At 44.7% G+C, this 18,366-nt stretch overlaps 1 protein-coding gene across 1 annotated transcript in view; it reads right to left on the bottom strand.

The window, feature by feature from the left end:
* Positions 1–1,665: 1,665 nt before the first annotated feature.
* The window catches only part of LOC135552556 (calpain-9-like), a 35,769-nt gene continuing 19,068 nt past the window's right edge, over positions 1,666–18,366 (bottom strand). Inside the window, exons 7-22 of the mRNA XM_064984255.1 lie at positions 13,864–13,949; positions 13,533–13,610; positions 13,251–13,435; positions 12,566–12,795; positions 12,461–12,472; positions 12,211–12,290; positions 11,780–11,902; positions 11,653–11,689; positions 11,488–11,562; positions 11,349–11,394; positions 10,552–10,613; positions 6,265–6,333; positions 4,794–4,872; positions 2,830–2,946; positions 2,615–2,667; positions 1,666–2,365 (exon numbers count right to left, since the gene is read on the bottom strand). Coding sequence (XP_064840327.1) covers positions 2,339–2,365; positions 2,615–2,667; positions 2,830–2,946; positions 4,794–4,872; positions 6,265–6,333; positions 10,552–10,613; positions 11,349–11,394; positions 11,488–11,562; positions 11,653–11,689; positions 11,780–11,902; positions 12,211–12,290; positions 12,461–12,472; positions 12,566–12,795; positions 13,251–13,435; positions 13,533–13,610; positions 13,864–13,949 — 1,359 coding nt within the window. The 3' untranslated portion in view covers positions 1,666–2,338. The remainder of the gene's footprint in view (positions 2,366–2,614; positions 2,668–2,829; positions 2,947–4,793; positions 4,873–6,264; positions 6,334–10,551; positions 10,614–11,348; positions 11,395–11,487; positions 11,563–11,652; positions 11,690–11,779; positions 11,903–12,210; positions 12,291–12,460; positions 12,473–12,565; positions 12,796–13,250; positions 13,436–13,532; positions 13,611–13,863; positions 13,950–18,366) is intronic.

Raw genomic sequence — 18,366 nt, 5'->3', positions numbered from 1 at the left:
AGTGAAGTGAATGATGTGACTTCAGTACGGTTTAAATACTGATTTTTAAAGGGACTAATCCTGATTATGAAGAAGGATACATTCATCTGTCGCCACACAGTCAAATGTAGTTGTCAAAATATTGACATGATCTTGTCAAAGTTTTACTCAAGTGAAAGCATCTATGACCACATGCTCTTCTTACAGACTGTTAAATCATGTTATATCTGCTTGACATTTCACAATTAGTTGTTGTTTCAACTAGCAGTCAGTGACACAGTGGCACACCGGTCACTTTTACAGCACAATTTCTAGTAAATTGCCAAGGATATAGGTGACGGTCTGACGAATAAATAGCAACAGAGTGATGAGAAACAGAAGACAGAGAGGAGGCGTGCAGTAAATGTAGATACGTCTCTCTGCGTCTCAAATCACCTCTTCTGGTAAATCATGCACTCTGTGTCCCATGCCAACACACATCCTTAAATACCTCACTATGACGACTGAGATAGGCGTAACCTCATCACATTATGCCTGACCGAGTGAACCTGGGCTAAATTAGCAGCTTGGCAGCCTCCGTATGCACCCCCCCACTCCCCCTCCTCAGCCACCACGGCTGTACAGCCGAAAACACCCCCACACTGCACCACAACTCCAGCACTATTCCTGTAGCCTCTCCTGCCACTACGGCACAGAAATAACAGCACCTCCAAGAACAGATGCCAAGCCTATGTCATAGCATCACAGTCAGCACCTCACAGGAGGTGGGGTGGGGGGGGGGTGCTGGATACCTCTATTATCTTGCTGGCTTGAACTGATTTAGCCTCTACGTTGTGTGTGGTTTTTTTGTATTTGTTTTTTTAGTGGAAAGAGAAACAGAGAGGAGTACCCCATCTTGATACATGTCTACTGGGCCCAGCCTGGGCAAGACCACTGCTGTCACACACACCCACCCACCCACCTACCTACCCACCTACCCACCTACCTACCCTACCCACCCACCCACCTACCTACCTACCTACCTACCTACCTACCTACCTACCTACCTACATACATACATACAGTGGGGCAAAAAAGTATTTAGTCAGCCACCAATTGTGCAAGTTCTCCCACTTACTTATACTTATGTATGTATGTATGTATGTATGTATGTATGTATGTATGTATGTATGTATGTATGTATGTATGTATGTATGTGTATGTATGATCTGTCGACTATCCCCCCTTTCTGTCCTGAGGTGGATGGACTGTTGCCATGGGCAACCTGTGTGTAGTCACCTAAAGATGAACAGGAAGCTGTGTCTGAGCAAAGCTTCTATTTATAGGAGCATCAGGAGAAAGGACAAGAGCATACATGCTTGTGTGTTTTTGTGACTTTGAGAGCACACAGGGTAACAGAGGGAGAAGGAGGCAGATTGTGAGACAGTTACTAGAGAGAGCGCAAGGGAGGGCGCAAAGGAGGGAGGGAGCAAAGGAGGGAGGGAACGTAGCGGAGGAGGCGGCGAGTGCGTGTAGATGCTGTACGTGGCGTCAGTATGATAAGTATAGAGACGGTGTGTGCTGCGCGGCTGAGACATCACCTTCACTCCCTCACCAGGTCAGGCCGTACTCACCGTGTATGTGAGGCTGGGCTGTATTTATAAACACAGAAATAATTTTACATTATCGAAGCAGATTTTTATTTTGGGATACATTTTATTATAATTTTCAACAGTTTAACTACATTTTCACTATTTAAAAGTCAAACGATGAAAGAGGGAACATGAATACTTGGCTGTAATACTGAATATATATATAACAGGAATACTGGAAATATTTAGCTGAAATAGCTGATATACACTGAGTGTAGATTAGTTGGAGGAGACAGGTTAAAGAAGGATCTGTAAGCCTTGAGACTGAGACATGGATTGTGTAATATGTGCCATTCAGAGGTTGAATGGGCGAGACAAAAGATTGAAGTGCCTTTGAACGGGGTATGGTAGTAGGTGCCAGGTTGGAGGGGGTGTAACTCCATGTAAATACATGTAAAGCACTATAACACAATATGGCAGTAGAGAGTGACAGTGCTGTACATTATAGTAGAATATAATGTGCTGTGTGACATCGTCATCGCATACTGCTTTGAGGCTGTTATTCCGACACTGCTAATGTGACAGTTCCTATAGCAGCGGGGTATCGTATGCTGACAAAGGCCAGGGGATGTTTGTGTGTGTGTGTGTGTGTGCGCGCCTGTGTGTGTTGTGTGGACGAGGGTGCCCGCGGAGGCATGATGTTATGGAGGCATGATGTTATCATATGGTCCTGGTCAGACAGAATGCCCCTGCAGTGCCCACGCAGAAACCCCCTTTACAGAGCACTCTCACACGGTCAGGAGTCGGAGCAGCCACTGTAAAAGAACAGCAACTATTCAGAGTTAGAGGGCATTAGTAAGGGTATAGTCTGTATTAAAGGTGGGGTCAGGGTCAAGGTACTGTATAAGTTAGGCTTGAGGATATGGTCTGGCACAGGACAGGTTAGGGTCAGGTTATGGTTCATGGTTACCGTCGAGATATAGGGTTATGGTTAGGGTTGAACCAGGATGTGGACAGGGCTCGGGCCAGGGTTTTGGTTGATTTTACAGTCAAGGAGGACTCACGGCATTGATTTCTACGCCTTTGATCTCTGGGTTGCTCTCTGATTTAAGCAAGGCTGGGGAGAAGGGACACAAACAAACACAATATCATAACCTGCAACAAAATATAACACACCTAAGTGTTTTGTGTGTGTGTGTGTGTGTGTGTGTGTGTGTGTGTGTGTGTGTGTGTGTGTGTGTGTGTGTGTGTGTGTGTGTGTGTGTGTGTGTTGAAATACCGAATAGCTTGCGCAGCCTGGAGAAGCAGGTCACAAAGCCATGGAAAGGCAGGTGCAGCTCCCCAGAGCCAAACCTCTCCCACAGCAGCTGTATGACCTGGCCATCACACTGCACACCTAGCAGGAAGGAGGAAGAAGAGAGGGGAGGAGAGAATGATGAGGCAGGGATGAGAGGGAAGGAGAGAGAAGTGTGTTATTATACATTCAAGAGTGGAGTCCCTGCTGAGAAATAAACAGCATAAACCAGCATGCATTGCAAGCTGGTCCGTGCTGTTCTGATGCTGGTCATTCTGGTCTGACCAGCATGGTCTGACTTAGGGATGGGCAACTCCAGTCCTCTGGGCCTGATTGGTGTCACACTTTTGCTTCAGCAAACACACCTGACTCCTATAATCAACTAATCACTAATCAGTTTAGAATGCAATTTCTTTATTCAGCTGTATTTGCTAAGAATGGGGGAACAAGTGTTACACCACTCCGGCCTCCTCGGACTGGAGTTGCCCATCTCTGATTCTAGCTGGTCATGCTGATCCCACCATGCTGGTGACCTAGCTGGTCTATGCCTGTCCAGCATGGTCTAGCTCCCTCAAACTCAATCCTGGACCTCGAAGCCAGTTCCACTGTGTCTTTTCATTGTTCCCCTCTAATCAGAGATGGATTTAGACCTGGGACACCAGATAGGTGCAATTATCAGGAAGAACAAAAAAACAGCAGGCTCCAGACCTCATAGGGTAAGAGTTGAACACCCCTGATCTAGCTGGTCTGACCAGCATCCCACTAAACACGGACCGACAATGACTGGTTTTAGACATCGATTTTTGGTCAGGTCCAGACCAAATCTGAACCAATCATAGATGCCTATGTTTGGTTCAGATTTGGTCTGGTTCGGACCAGCCTTTATTTGGCTCAAACATGCAGCTGTGTTTTTTTGTTGTTTTTTTTTTACTTAACTTTTGACCAATCAGATCAGCTCCGAAAAAAAATCTGATGTGAAAAGATCTGATGTGATCGGTCAAACCAATCCAATCTGTTAGTTGTTCCAGTTTAGATGGTTTGGTCGTCTCATTTATTCATCTTTCTAACCCTGGCAGTCATTCTGAATGCAGATTGTGGGTGAAGCCATTTGTGTTATGGGAAAAACTACGCCCTCAATGTATGATATCTGTAATGTATTGTCTTAAATGATTAAGCACTGTGATGCTGGTACGCCTGCTCCCTCCAACGCTCGATGTCACCGGTCCCTTCAGATAGCCCTCAGTAATAAGGCAGCATTCTGTAACGTACGCGCAGGGAGACAGGAAGCAGGTGCAGAAGGTGAGTTTAATAATGAAAGAATACAACACAGCGAGAAGCGTGCCGAACGTGTGAGAACTGCTGCTTGGTGACTGAGGCTTACTGAGGGCTGTATGAAGGGAGAGTAATAAGGGTGGTATTGAAGGTCGGGTGTTCTTAACGACAGGGAGCAGGTGTGCGCAGTGATGGTTGCCAGGACTGGTGGTTAGTAGACCGACGTCGCCGGAGGGAGGGAGCAGGTGTGACAATACCAGTATCAGCATACACTGGTCACCAGCATACCAGCATCAAAATGTCCAAAACACAACGAAGGCTGGTCACTAGCAAACCCAGCAGCATATGCTGGTCTATGCTGTTTTTTGTTCAGCAGGGGTGGAGTGAAATGTAAACGAGGATATGAAAGTGAGGTTGTGAGGGAATGGCAGGGTTCAAACTTGATTTGTTATCGTTTAAGGACAGGCATCGCACCCATACGGTATTGTCCCGCTCTGAGATTGCAGGAAATGGCCGTTACAGATGTTCAAAAACACAAACATCTCTCACCCCCCCACCCCCCGTACTCCGCAGTACCACCTTGTTAAATAATCCCGGAGTAAACTCTGAGTTAGAGATTGAGTTAGGGAGTGAGGATAAGAGGCAGACAGAGAAAGAGATTGTGTGTGTGTACGCACCAGCAGCCTGGAGGGCCAGACTAAGCTCAAAGGGGCTCATAGTCCCTGAAGAGTCCTGATCAAACTTGAAGAAGATGGACTGAAAGAGAGAGAGAAGTCAATGAAGGATGGTTGAGTAGCTAACCTGCAAATACAGAAAATGCGCTGTACAGTTCCCTTTTCTTATGAATTCCTTTATCTTTATTAAACTTGCCCACCCTTCCTTCATCCACGCAATATTTTATGACAATAAACCCGCCAGTGGGATATGAGTCGATCTGCGCATCACTAGTGTGCATATCAGACAGAAAAATAGTTTCCTGGTCTATTTAAGTTGGTAACCCGTTTATAATAGCAATAAGGCGCCTCAGGGGTTTGTGGTATTATTGCCAATATACGACATCTGTATCCAGGCATTCTGCTTCACGTTGGGCCTAAGAACGCCAATATACCACAACTCCTCTGGCCTTATAGGGCTCCAACAGGCCACGCCCCTCTGTTGTTATTGATCTCGCCACCTCCCGCCTGCCTTCCATCTTTGAGGACTTGTATTTCCAGCGTTAAGAGTTGTCACTAATATCTTGTCTGAGAAGGTTTGACAGACACAATCAATATGGTATTGGCACCACATTGCCCTTCGATAGGCTATGAGGAAGATTCACCTTATTGCTTATATCAATCAAATCCTCTCCACAAGTGCATAGGGTCGATTTGGGATTGGCCGAGGTGTTGCGTTTCTAACTTCTGTTAGCTCGTTAAGTGGTCCAGTGTTTTGTCCCAGACTGTAACCCTCACTCCGGAGTCGAACTGATGCATTTTACTACGCGAAGACGTTTTCCCACGTCTCGTGTAGCCAATATAAGGGTGACAGTCACAGTAAGCACACACATACAAGCAACAATACACGCAACAACCGTTATTTTAATTTAAAAAATAAACATTGTCCGTTTTACAAACGGAAAATGTACAAAATGTGTAAAACAGTGAAATATACAACTCAGACTCATCCTCTGGCTTCAAAACATAACTCCAAACTCTCGCGGTAGTTCCGTGGTTGTTGATCGCGTTAGAACTGACCCAGGGTCTATTTTTGTGGTGGCAGAAATGCTAAGGCTCATGTTTAGTGTCGTTTTTGGTGCTCTTTGAAACGCGGAACTGACGGTAAAAACACGACTTCTCAGCACAAAGGTTGATACATTCAAAACTGATTTGCGCTACATCAACATACGAATGGTTTTGCAATCTTGGGAGAAAATAGAAGGTCTACGTTGCACAGTAACATCCCTATGGCTAATATTTAAATACCACTATGGTAACAAGGATTGAGAATTCAGTTCCGGAATCACTTGTTGCTTAACAATTTGGGGCTTGTCCCTTAAGCAGTCAATCAATCACATTTATTCATAAAGCCCTTTTAACATCAGCAGGTATCACAAAGTGCTTAATGGAAAACCCAGCCTAAAACCCTAAACGGCAAGCAATGCAGTCGTACCTGCAGACTGCGAAGAGAGGCCAGCAGAGGCTCGGTCTGCTCTCGGGTCAGACTGCTACGCCCCCCAGTCTGACAGGTGGGTTAGGGATCTCTCTCAGACACAGGTACTCAAAAGGGCCAGGGCCCGTATCCACAAAACATATCAGAGTACGAGTGCTGGTTGTTCCGTGTCCCAGAAAGAAAAATAACTGTCGCTCAAACAGAAGAGGGAACTAACAAAAGTCACTGACAATCCAAACGAGACAGGTGGGGTTTTAGGAGGGGTTCTGAAAGACACTCATGGAGGTGTCCACTGAAAGTTGACGAGCAACAACTGGGACGGAAAAGACACTCACCATGAGCGGCCCGCTAAATTTGCCCAAGAAGAGGCAAACAAAATAAAACCCCACACCAAACTTAGGCCGGAAGCAAACCAAAAAGTGGAGCAAAACAAAAACAGGGAAGATCAGAATAAGGATAAGATTATTTGGAGAGAAGAAAATAGGGAGTGGCAACTAAAGGTGTTAACCCTCCACATCTCTCAAGCCAAGTGCAGTACTGGGCCAGCAGCTCTTAAATATCACTTGTGCCAGTACAGGTGAAACACCTGACTAACAAGATGACAAGCCAGCACAGGTGTAAAACATACTGATTAATGAGGTGACACCATTAGGTGCGGCCATTGTGCTAACGTCCAACCTCGAAACATAAATGGGAAAACCAAAGCCTGTAATAACTTTCCTCTTAAGACAACAAATATATCCTATATTTGTGTTGGACAAGTTTGCTCACAACCAACAGAAAACCACTTCCATATCACAACATGATTGACTTAAATACGTCTCGACTTAAACAAGTCACCTTCTCCAATATAAACATGTTATCTCCTGGCTATCAATACTTAAATACAAGACCAAAAAATATATATATATATTATTTTGAGAAACAGAGGTAAAATCACATGCATTTCTATTACTCTCATCCCCTTGGAATGAGCTCTACCAAAACAAATCTCCAATACAGAAAAATGTGGAGTCAAATAAAATGTTGGCAAGGGCTACACACTGGCTAAATATAAAATGTATGGACTGCCTACCCTTGAAAGGCAATCAGCAACCAAGTTGTCTGATTTCAAGAGGAAACTCCTGCAATATGAGACTCCGGCGAAGGAGTCGATGATTCGCGGAGCTCGTCTTTTGCAACAAAAAAACAGGGTTACAATCGGTATAGACCACCAGAGGTGTAGAGACCGATACATAAACCTTGATGTGCTGAAGAGCCAGTTCCCCAAGCGAGCGTCTTTTTTCAATTAGTCAAGTACTGTTTTTGATGTGAGGCCAATTGCTTTGAAAAAGGGTGCTCATTCTCCAGACCACGTAGCACAATATCCATGAGCCTTTGCAACGTGGCTCCAGCATTTTGTAACTCAAACGGGAAAACAAACCATCAGGTGTGATAAAAACAGACAGCTCTTTGGTGTGCTCGGTTTAGGGGGACCTGCCAATATCCCTCCAGCAGATTGAACTTGCTAACGTACTTAGCAGCGCCAACACGGTCCAAACAATCGTCGACTCTGGGCAAAGGGTAGGAGTCCGACTTAGTTGTTGTCCGACTTAGTTGTCGGAAACAAAACCGCAGAGACCCATCTGCAATGCCGTGTTCAAACATAAAATCCAACTCACTGTGGAGTTTCTTTCTCTTTTCAGGATTTACTCGATACGCATGTTGTTTGATTGGGGCAAAGTCCCCAATGTCAATGTCAATGTCTGGCACACCTGAGAATAAACCCTGATATTCTAAAAGCAGTGCAACAATGTTGACTTTTTCCTCCAGAGACAAGTGTGCCAAAAAGACATCAAGGTTATCTAGAATCTGAGTTACTCAGCCATCCCACGGGCACAGGGTATATTGGGCTTTCCTCGTGCTCTTGAGGAAGACTATAGTCAACAGTGACAGCAGTGGCAACAGGTAGAACATCACTACCGGTTTCCACCGACTTCTCCGCCGGATGGTAACGGGTGTAGTATGGTTTTAATATGTTGACATGACCCAGCCAGGGTTTCTTCCTGCGCTCCAGTGTGGCAATGATGTAATCCAGATTTTCTTTTTGTTACTATTGAGTAATGGCCTGAAAAGCAAGCTCGCACGTTGACTCCAGAATAGGAAACAAAACCAGAACTTAGTCACCCACACTGAAAGTGCAGTTTAGGGCCTTTCTATCATACCAAACTTTCATTTTCATTTGCGCCTTCTCCCAATTCTCACTGGCAAACTCACAGGCGAGGTGCAATCTGTATCAATAACTGCTAACGTGCTCCAGCAAATTTGTTTTTGTGTTTAAGGTGTTGACTTGCAACAACCTCACTCGGAGTAAGCTCAAAGATTCCTAAACAACCCTCCGTGCTGGAAAACAGCAAGAGGAACCCCATCATCACAGTCTTTCTCAAACTCAAAGCACATGTCATTAAACGTCAGAGTGATGTACAATGTGAAACCGTACAGATGTGCGTTCTTCTACAGCTACAGTGGCTTGTGACAGTATTCACCCCCCTTGGCATTTTTCCTATTTTGTTGCCTTACAACCTGGAATTAAAATTGATTTTTGGAGAGTTTGTATCATTTCATTTACACAATATGCCTACCACTTTGAAGATGCAAAATATGTTTTATTGTGAAACAAACAAGAAACAAGACAAAAAACTGAACTTGAGCGTGCATAACTATTCCCCCCCCCCCCCAAAGTCAATACTTTGTAGAGCCACCTTTTGCAGCTGCAAGTTTCTTGGGGTACGCTTGACACAACTAGCCACTGGGATTTTTGCCCATTCTGCAAGGCAAAACTGCTCCATCTCCTTCAAGTTGGATGGGTTCTGCTGGTGTACAGCAATCTTTAAGTCATACCACAGATTCTCAATTGAATTGAGGCCTGGGCTTTGACTATGCCATTCTAAGACATTTAAATGTTTCCCCTAAAACCACTCGAGTGTTGCTTTAGCATTATGCTTAGGGTCTTTGTCCTGCTGGAAGGTAAACCTCCGTCCCGGTCTCAAATCTCTGGAAGACAAACAGGTTTTCCTCAAGAATCATCATTCCTTCAATTCTGACCAGTTTCCTCGTCCCTGCCGATGAAAACATCCCCCGGGGCATGATGCTGCCGCCACCATGGTGGGATGGTGTTCTCGGGGGGATGAGAGGTGTTGAGTTTGCGCCAGACATAGCGTTTTCCTTGATGGCCAAAAAGTTACATTTCTGTCCCATCTGACTAGAGTACCTTCTTCCATATGATTGGGGAGTCTCCCACATGCCTTTTGGCAAACACAATTTTTTCTTTATGCAATGACTTTTTTCTGGTCACTCTTCTGTAAAACCCAGCTCTGTGGAGTGTACGGCTTAAAGTGGTCCTATGGACAGATACTCCAATCTCCGCTGTGGAGCTTTGCAGCTCCTTCAGGGTTATCTTTGGTCTCTTTTTGTTGCCTCTCTGATTAATGCCCTCCTTGCCTGCTCCCTGAGTTTTGGTGGGCGGCCCTATCTTGGCAGGTTTATTGTGGTGCCATATTCTTTCCATTTTTTAATAATGGATTTAATGGTGTTCCGTGGGATGTTCAAAGTTTATAACCCAACCCTGATCTGTACTTCTCCACAACTTTGTCCTTAACCTGTTTGGAGAGCTCCTTGGTCTTCATGGTGCCGCTTGCTTGGTGGTGTTGCAGACTCTGGGGCCTTTCAGATCAGGTGTATATATACTGAGATCATCTGACAGATCATGTGACACTTAGATTGCACACAGGTGGACTTTATTTAACTAATTATGTGACTTCTGAAGGTAATTGGTTACACCAGATCTTATTTAGGGGCTTGATAGCAAAGGGGGTGAATACATACGCACGGACCACTTTTCCGTATTTCATTTTAAGTTATTTTTTTCATTTCACTTCACCAATTTGGACTATTTTGTGTATGTCCATTACATGAAATCCAAATAAAAATATATTTAAATTACAGGTTGTAATGCAACAAAATAGAAAAACGCCAAGGGGATGAATACTTTTGCAAGGCACTGTAAGCTATATATAACAGAGGTGACACCCATTCGATGTGGCCAATATTCTAATGAGCTAACATCCAACCTCGCTGATCTAGGATCAGAATAGCCTTTTAGATCATAATCAACAAGATTATATGGACGGATCCTAGATCAGCAGATCTACTCTGAATATGCTTTGTGGATACGGGTCCTAGCAAGAAAAACAAAGCCAGTGAGATGTAAGGGGAAACGCTGTGACAACTGGCCAAATAAAAGGATACTTCCTCTCCAAAGATGAGCTGTCTGCATGTCTCCAGTGGCAGCTGGTAGTCTTTCTCCAGAACTGAGAGAGAGGGAGAGAGGGGAGGGGTGAACGAGGCAGAGGATTGTAATGGTATACTAGCTATGAGGTTTTGCCTAGAAAAGTCATCTGTTTCCCCCAAAAATTTGTCTCTTACTACTCTGCTCCCACCTACTGGCTTTTACTGGTACTGCTGTGTACGAATATTCCCCAGCAACATGCAATAGTGGTAGCCTTCATTGCAGCAGTTTAAAGAGTTCTGCAACATGGTTTGACTAAATTAACATATCACCTTGTAATGACAACCTGAGTTCATTAAACCCCCTAAGGTTGATGTCAACGGAAATCTAATTAGCATAATAATAACAAATCCCCATAGAAATCAGTCAGTTTAAGCTAGAGATAAATGTTTTTGCATTGGATGCGTCTCAATCCACCACATTCGCCTACGTCGCCCTTCCTCATCTGAGCCAATCTGACAACGTCTGTCTATAGCGTCCAAACAGTTTGGGCTGCCCAATAATATGACTCTAACGAACACATACATGGCGGTTGTTGTGCTCTAGGACGCCCACAGGCCACACAAGATTCATTGTTTAGCTGTTTCATGTCGTGAATCTGTTATTCAACGTGTTTGTATTGAACAATAGCAGTAAAGCCCCAAAAAAATGTATATTTTTTCATTTTGAATATATTTTTGGGATACTTCAAGGGGTCTTAAACCCCCCTCCGGATTAGACAGGGCTTAGACTCTTATGGGTTCATTAATGATCTAACCTGAGTTAACCAGCTTCATGAACTCCTTAGCATTCAGCTTGTCATCCTGCCAGGGAGAGCGAACAGGAGGTTAAGACTGTCTAAGGGAGACATTTATCTTCTATAATTGAGTTATATTTAGAGATGAGAGAATTCCTACCGGCCCCGCCACCTCATCAAAGGTCTTCTGTACTCTCTTGCGATCCTCTGGCAAGACTGGTGGCATTGACATTACCTGTGAAGGACACACACGCACAGACAGTTGGCTTGGTGAACTGGAGAGCAGAACTGCAGTAGAAGTAGACTTCAGTAAGGTTTAACTCACCATGAGGAAGCCAGTGGAGCAAGTGAAGTCTTGGGTCCTGGAATACAAGGAGGAGCACCATCAGACTTTTACTAATTATCTTCTTCATCATCATCATCATCATCCCCCACCACCCTCCTCTCCGTACCCCAGATTGTTGCCAGTCTTGGAGTAGACACGGAGGAAGAATTCCGCAGGCATGTTGGGCCTGTAGGTGGAGGCCAGGATCACGTAGTATCCCGGGTCCAGCCTCACCTTCCTCCACACAGCCCTACGGTGACAAAAGAAGAAGACAACCTCTATTGGAGTAAAAAAAAATGAATGGAAGTATATATGGAGGTCCTTTTAAGTTTGTGTTTTTTGTATTTTTCTTTGTGTGTTTCCTATACTCCTGCCTTGATTGTAGTATCTGTGTAATTGCTTGGTCTTGTTATGCAGGGCTCTCTTGAAAGGGAGACATTGGTCTCAATGGGACTCCTCTGCCTAAATAAAGGCTCCAAAGAAAATCTAATAATAAGTGTATTGACTGTTTTCATAAAAATGTGACATATTTGCAGTAAAGACTGGCTACTGAAGTACCTGAGGGGTTGGTACTTCCCTGAGCGCCCCACAGGGTGCTGGTTAGAGAAGAAACTCTGGTCCAAACACAGGCCCTGGAGCTACGAGAGTGGGAGGGTAGAGGAGAGAGAAAAAGGCAGAGATAGAAAATATGGAGTAAAGGAGATGGTGGAGAGAGAGGGAGCAGCGACCATGGTTGGTCGATTTAAAAGTGTAGTCTAACTAAAGTAAATAGTTGTGTTTTTCAAATACTTTACTACAAAATACTCACCTCTGGAGGAACCTGCAGATACAGGAAAGACATCAGATTAACTGAAAATGTAGAACGTTCACATTCACTGCACACACAATTGACAACACATTCTCTCTCTCTCACCCTGTAGATGTGGAAGGCGATGTGGAGAAAGTGAATTTTATTCCTCTTTCTCCGGTCTTTCTGCAGTAGTTCCACCAGTACGGTGCACTGCTTTGCTTTCTTCTTCTGCTTCTCTGCCACCATCTTCTCCTCCGGGGTCATCTCTTCATCCTCATCATCATCATCATCTTCTTCTTCCTTGTCCTGCTCGGCAAGGACAAGCTGGAACTGGGGATTCTTCCAGAATGATCCTACGAGAGAGAGAGAGACAGAGGGATAGTTAGATAACGGGATTAGAGAAAGGTTTGAAAAGGAAAGGAGTAAATTAAATTACAAACATTCTGCCATTGGAACGAGCTGTTCTCCCTGTTCTCCCAGGGATCTGTTCTCCATGGCAGACGGTATCGGAGCACGAGGTCTGATACCAACAGGCTCAGAGACCATTTCTATCTACATCAACACTTGAACTGGACTGACTACCTGCTCTGATTCTCCCGAACTTTAGCACACATGCACTCACCCACACACACAAACCACACATTCATGCTACACACAAACCACAACTGCTGCTACCAGACTCTTATTATACTGTTCAGTTTATCCACTTCCCCCCCATTCCTCCCTACCTGCAAGTAAGCATTTCATTGGACAATGTATACCATGTGTATCCCGTACATATCACTCGTGAAACTTGAAACACACTCACGACGGTAACGACGACTGCCCCCTGCGGTGGAGCCCGATACCCAGGAGCCTTTGTGGGAGCTGAGTGTCCATGCAGAGGTGGGGGCGGCAGGGGAGTCGGGTGTGTCCACGTCCACTATGGGTTCAGGGTTCACGCTACACAGCTCCACTGTGTCTAACAGCCTGTTGAAGTCCTCCACATTCATCCTGACACACAGAGAGGATACAGACTGTCAGAGTGTGTGTGTGTGTTATTTTTGTAGGTATGTTTGTGTCTACGTGTGTTTGTAATGCCAGAACCTACCAGAATTCTCCATCCTCACTCTTTTTCAGCTCAATCCTTTTCTTTTCAGCAGCATCCACATCGTCCCAGTCTTTACTCCTAATAAAAAAATAGAACTCGCTATTAACCATCAAGTATTCTCACGGCTTGCTAGAGCACTGTGAACTGCGGTGGTGCAATGGTCTGAGCATCACGAGTTCAAGCGTTTAAAAAAACATTTGGACTTTTTGAAACGTTCCAACATCAAAGTCTATTTCTATTGACCAGGCTGGATGTAGTCCCAGCCTGTGTAACAACAAAATGAAACATGTGCACGCACGTACCTCGCACACACACACATACTCTTCCTTACTTGTCACTCCAGGGTCCAGAGTACTCCACAAAGCCCCAGGGATTCCTCAGCCGTAGCAACAAGGCCTCACCAGCCGGCTTCTTCACCTGAACCACACACACACACAATGGTAACACTTCATTTGAAGGGGACCTTATTGCAGTGTAATAACACTATAAGAAGTATTGTAATTCATTGTGATTATTCATAGTTACATGTTGTTAGTACAGGATGTAACTGGTGGTAATTGCAGTCTGTAATTACAGAGAAAGTTTGTTCCTACACTACATGACTGCTCATCTTACATCTCATTCCAAAATCATGGGCATTAATATGGAGTTGGTCCTCCATTTCCCCCATTTGCTGCCCCTCCCGCAGTTCGGCGTTCCAATTCATCCCAAAGGTGTTTGATGGCGTTGAGGTCAGGGCTCTGTGCAAGCCAGTCATGTTCTTCCACACCAATCTCGACAAACCATTTATGTATGGACCTCGGTTTGTGCACGGGGGCATTGTCATGCTGAAACTGGAAAGGGCCTTCCCCAAACTGTTGCCGCAAAGTTGGAAGAGCAGAATAGTCTAGATTGTCATTGTATGCTGTAGCATTAAGATTTCCCTTCACTCCAATTTGCATTCCGCCTCAACAGATCCACAGATGATGCAATCTCTATTGCACTCAACATTGCCCTTTCCCACCTGGACAAAAGGACACCTATGTGAGAATGCTGTTCATTGACTACAGCTCAGCGTTCAACACCATAGTGCCCTCAAAGCTCATCACTAAGCTAAGGACCCTGGGACTAAACGCCTCCGTCTGCAACTGGATCCTGAACTTCCTGACGGGCCGCCCCTAGGTGGTAAGGATAGGGAACAACACATCAGGTGTCCACACTGATCCTCAACACGGAGGCCCCTCAGGGGAGCGTGCTCAGTCCCCGCCTGTACTCTCTGTTTACTCATGACTGCATGACCAAACACGACTCCAACAGCATCATCAAGTTTGCCGATGACACAACAGTGGTAAGCCTGCAATGTTTGACTGTCTCGCTCTCCTTGAGCAAAGGTCTACTCGTCTCGCACACATGATGACGCACAAACACAAACGCACTAAATTGCCAATCCAATCTTGGCTGAAATTAATTTCCCAGAGGGCCAATCGAGTGGCGCAGCGGTCTAAGGCACTGCATCGCAGTACTAGCTGCGCCATTAGAGATTCTGGGTTCGAGTCCAGGCTGTTCTAGCCGGCCTAGACTGGGAGACCCATGGAGCGGCGTACAATTGGCCCAGCGTCGTCTGGGTTATGGGAGGGTTTGGCAGGCAGGAATGTCCTTGTCCCATCACGCACTAGAGACTCCTGTGGCGGGCCGGGCGCAGTGCACGCTGACACAGTCGCCAGGTGTACGGTGTTTCCTCCGACACATTAGTGCGACTGGCTTCCAGGTTAAGTGGGCATTGTGTCAAGAAGCAGTGCAGCTTGGTTGGATTGTGTTTCTGATGACGAACGGTTCTCGACCTTCGCCTCTCACGAGTTTGTACAGGAGTTGCAGCGATGAGACAAGACTGTAACTACTCCTACTCCAACATGAAAAAGGGGTCAAAAATATTTTATAATTTTTTTTTTAAATAATAATAATTTCCAAGACTTTTCCAAAACGTTTTGAATTGTATTATTTCCCTTTTAAAATTCCATGACTTTCCTGGATTTTCATGACTACGAACTCTGTAGTATGAGGGCACTTTTAGGCAGGTCTGAAGCTGAAAAAGAAGACAATTATTGCCTATTTTACACCTATTTTCTTGATTTAGGGATGCCAGGTAGCCTTGAGGTTAGAGCATTGGGCCAGTAACCGAAAGGTTGCTGTTTCCAATCCCGGAGCCACCTAATGTCACGACTTCCACCCAAGGTGGCTCCTCTGCCTGTTCGGGTGGCGCTCGGCATCGCCAGTCTACTAGCTGCCACCGATCCTTTTTCCTTTTCTTTTGGTTATGTCTGTTTTGTGTTTCACCTGGTTTCATTTTGGTTAATTTGGGGGGGTATTTATCTCGACATTTCAATTGGGGTTTTTGTGCGGGATTGTTTTCATTTGACTGTCAGTTTGGGTTGCGTTTTCATGTTTAACATGTGTTTTATCCCTGGACTGTGTTTGAGTGGGGTTTCATGGCTACTGCTGTAGTCCGGTGTCCTGTGATTTTTGAGCTGGTTTATTAAAACGCCCTTTTCATTCGGAACTTGTTTCTCCTGCGCCTGACTCCACACCCACATCTCCTTGGGGAGTTTTGACACCTAACCCTAATTGCTTCAGGGACGCTACATAATAGCGACTCTGACTGACGATTCTCCCTGAGGGTGTCTCAAGGAGAGTTGGAATATGCAAAAAAACACATTTCCTTTACACACTTGTTTGTAACTGGACAAATATTGGCAACCCCAAAAATACTTATTTTTATGAACTGCTGAAAACACTACCTAGATTTGAATTTAGTTAAACTGCCACCAAGCTACTGTAGTTAAACTACTAGTTGAACTTCTCCCCGACACTGCTAGCTAGCTATCAAACGTTAGCTGCTGTGTTTGGTAGGCCTACCAACTACGCTATACAGAATATACTTTCCATCCTTGACAGCTAATGTTAGCTACCTAAAGCTGGTGAATAGTACGGTACCCAAGGCAAGGGTATAACGTGAGACACACCTCTCATAATAACGTTAGCTAGCAAAAAATACGAAGAAATGTAAGGTATTTTTTACACGTTGCAATAAACTAAACTAAAGTAGAAGCTCATCTTGTTTGTTTTCACTTGGTAATGAGTGCTAAGTAATTATACGGCAATTGCTCATAGTACGTTACCTACATAAAAAGCTACCTATGTAGGTACACAATTACAAGTAACCCTCAAGATACATTTAATTTGAACTATCTAAATCCTGTGTAACAGCTAGTAATTACATTGTACTTAGGCAGATATTACATGCACTCTGTGTTTATCCTCTCACTTGGATGTCGCTTCCAGAAGTTTTCAAATGAAAGCTGTTGGATCCTGTGTTTTACATTATAGCCATTAGTATATATATGATTAAATATCATCTGATGTTGGTTGTGTGAGGTGTCTGCATTTGTGCACTGGAGCATCATTATGAGATTAAACAACTGCTTGCTACTTGTCTGTTTGTGTGTGACAAGAACTGAGTAACATGGTGTGACCTGCATGTTGCAAAACTGTAGATAACAGCCCAGCAGATGCTTTGTCCTTGTGTTTGTATGTAACAATATTGAGCACATGGTGTGACTTGCTGTATCTTACAAAGTTGTGATAGGGAGGGGTGGTCATCACGAGGTTTAACTGAGATGGAAAATTACTGAACAACACAATAGCAGGAACTGAGCAACTGTTCTAACTAGGCTGCGATACCAGAACAGTAAGGATCTATACATCGACGGGGGAGAACTCCAAGAAGCGCCAAGAGGCGGGGACCCGCCTGAGCGCATGCAATAGGCTGGGCAAGTTTAAACCACGCCCAGCCTCTACTGTGATAGACATAGGCCAACAGACGGGTTGGAACTATCACAGTATAAAGAATACGGATTACATACATCTTGTCAGTTCTCTGTTCTGCCCTGCGTGGCATTACAGTGAGCCCGTATATACGAAAGGTGCATTTGCCATTTATTACTTAGCTCATAACAAATACATAGTATAAAATCGGTGACTCATTGTTATATTTATCCTGATACCAGATTTGAATTTACGCAACTCTAACAAAGCCAGGCTGTTAGGATAGGGAATGTACTTCACAAGTACACATTCATTACAAGTAAGTTAAGTTATCCTCAAGATACACAGGATTTAGCAAGTTAAAATGAAGTGTAACACCTAGTAATTACATTACACTCTGTGGTGTACTAGTGGGTTTATTCTCCAACTTGGATGGCAAGGAGGTTAATCTTGTACACATTATAAGTAATATCTTTATTATGACCTTGGATGACACCCGTATGGTAGTCAATGAGGTTCACCTATATGTGCGGCTTTGGAAAAGCTATCCACAACCGTAAGGGCCGAAGCAGGGACGAACATCCGGCTAGAACCGAGTAAATAACAGAGCACAACGAGCCTGCCTTGAGTTGAGGCATTTGGCGGCACGAAGATATTCTAGATTCTTATGGTCGGTCCATACTAACAATGGGTGTTCCGCCCCTTCAAGCCAGTGCCCCCACTCCTCAAGGGCCACCTTGACTGCAAGAAGTTCCCAACTACCAATGTCATAGTTCCTCTCAGCGGAATTAAGGCGATGGGACAGGAAAGCGCAGGGATACAACTTTTTGTCCCGGGCAGAACGTTGGGATAGAACGGCCTCTACTCCAACGTCCAAAGCGTCAACCTCCACCACGAACTGACGGGACAGGTCCTGATGGATTAGGATGGGGGAAGTGGTGAAACTATAATTAAGATTCAGAAACAGCCAGTCAGCATCTGGGAACCACGTGAACGGAACCTTGGGAGTGTAGTGAGGGGGGAAGCCAGGGTG

Source organism: Oncorhynchus masou, chromosome 13, assembly GCF_036934945.1.
Source record: "Oncorhynchus masou masou isolate Uvic2021 chromosome 13, UVic_Omas_1.1, whole genome shotgun sequence".
NCBI classification, from domain to species: domain Eukaryota; kingdom Metazoa; phylum Chordata; class Actinopteri; order Salmoniformes; family Salmonidae; genus Oncorhynchus; species Oncorhynchus masou.
The sequence above is the reverse complement of the archived record's forward strand: the minus strand, read 5'-3'. Positions and strand labels throughout refer to the sequence as shown.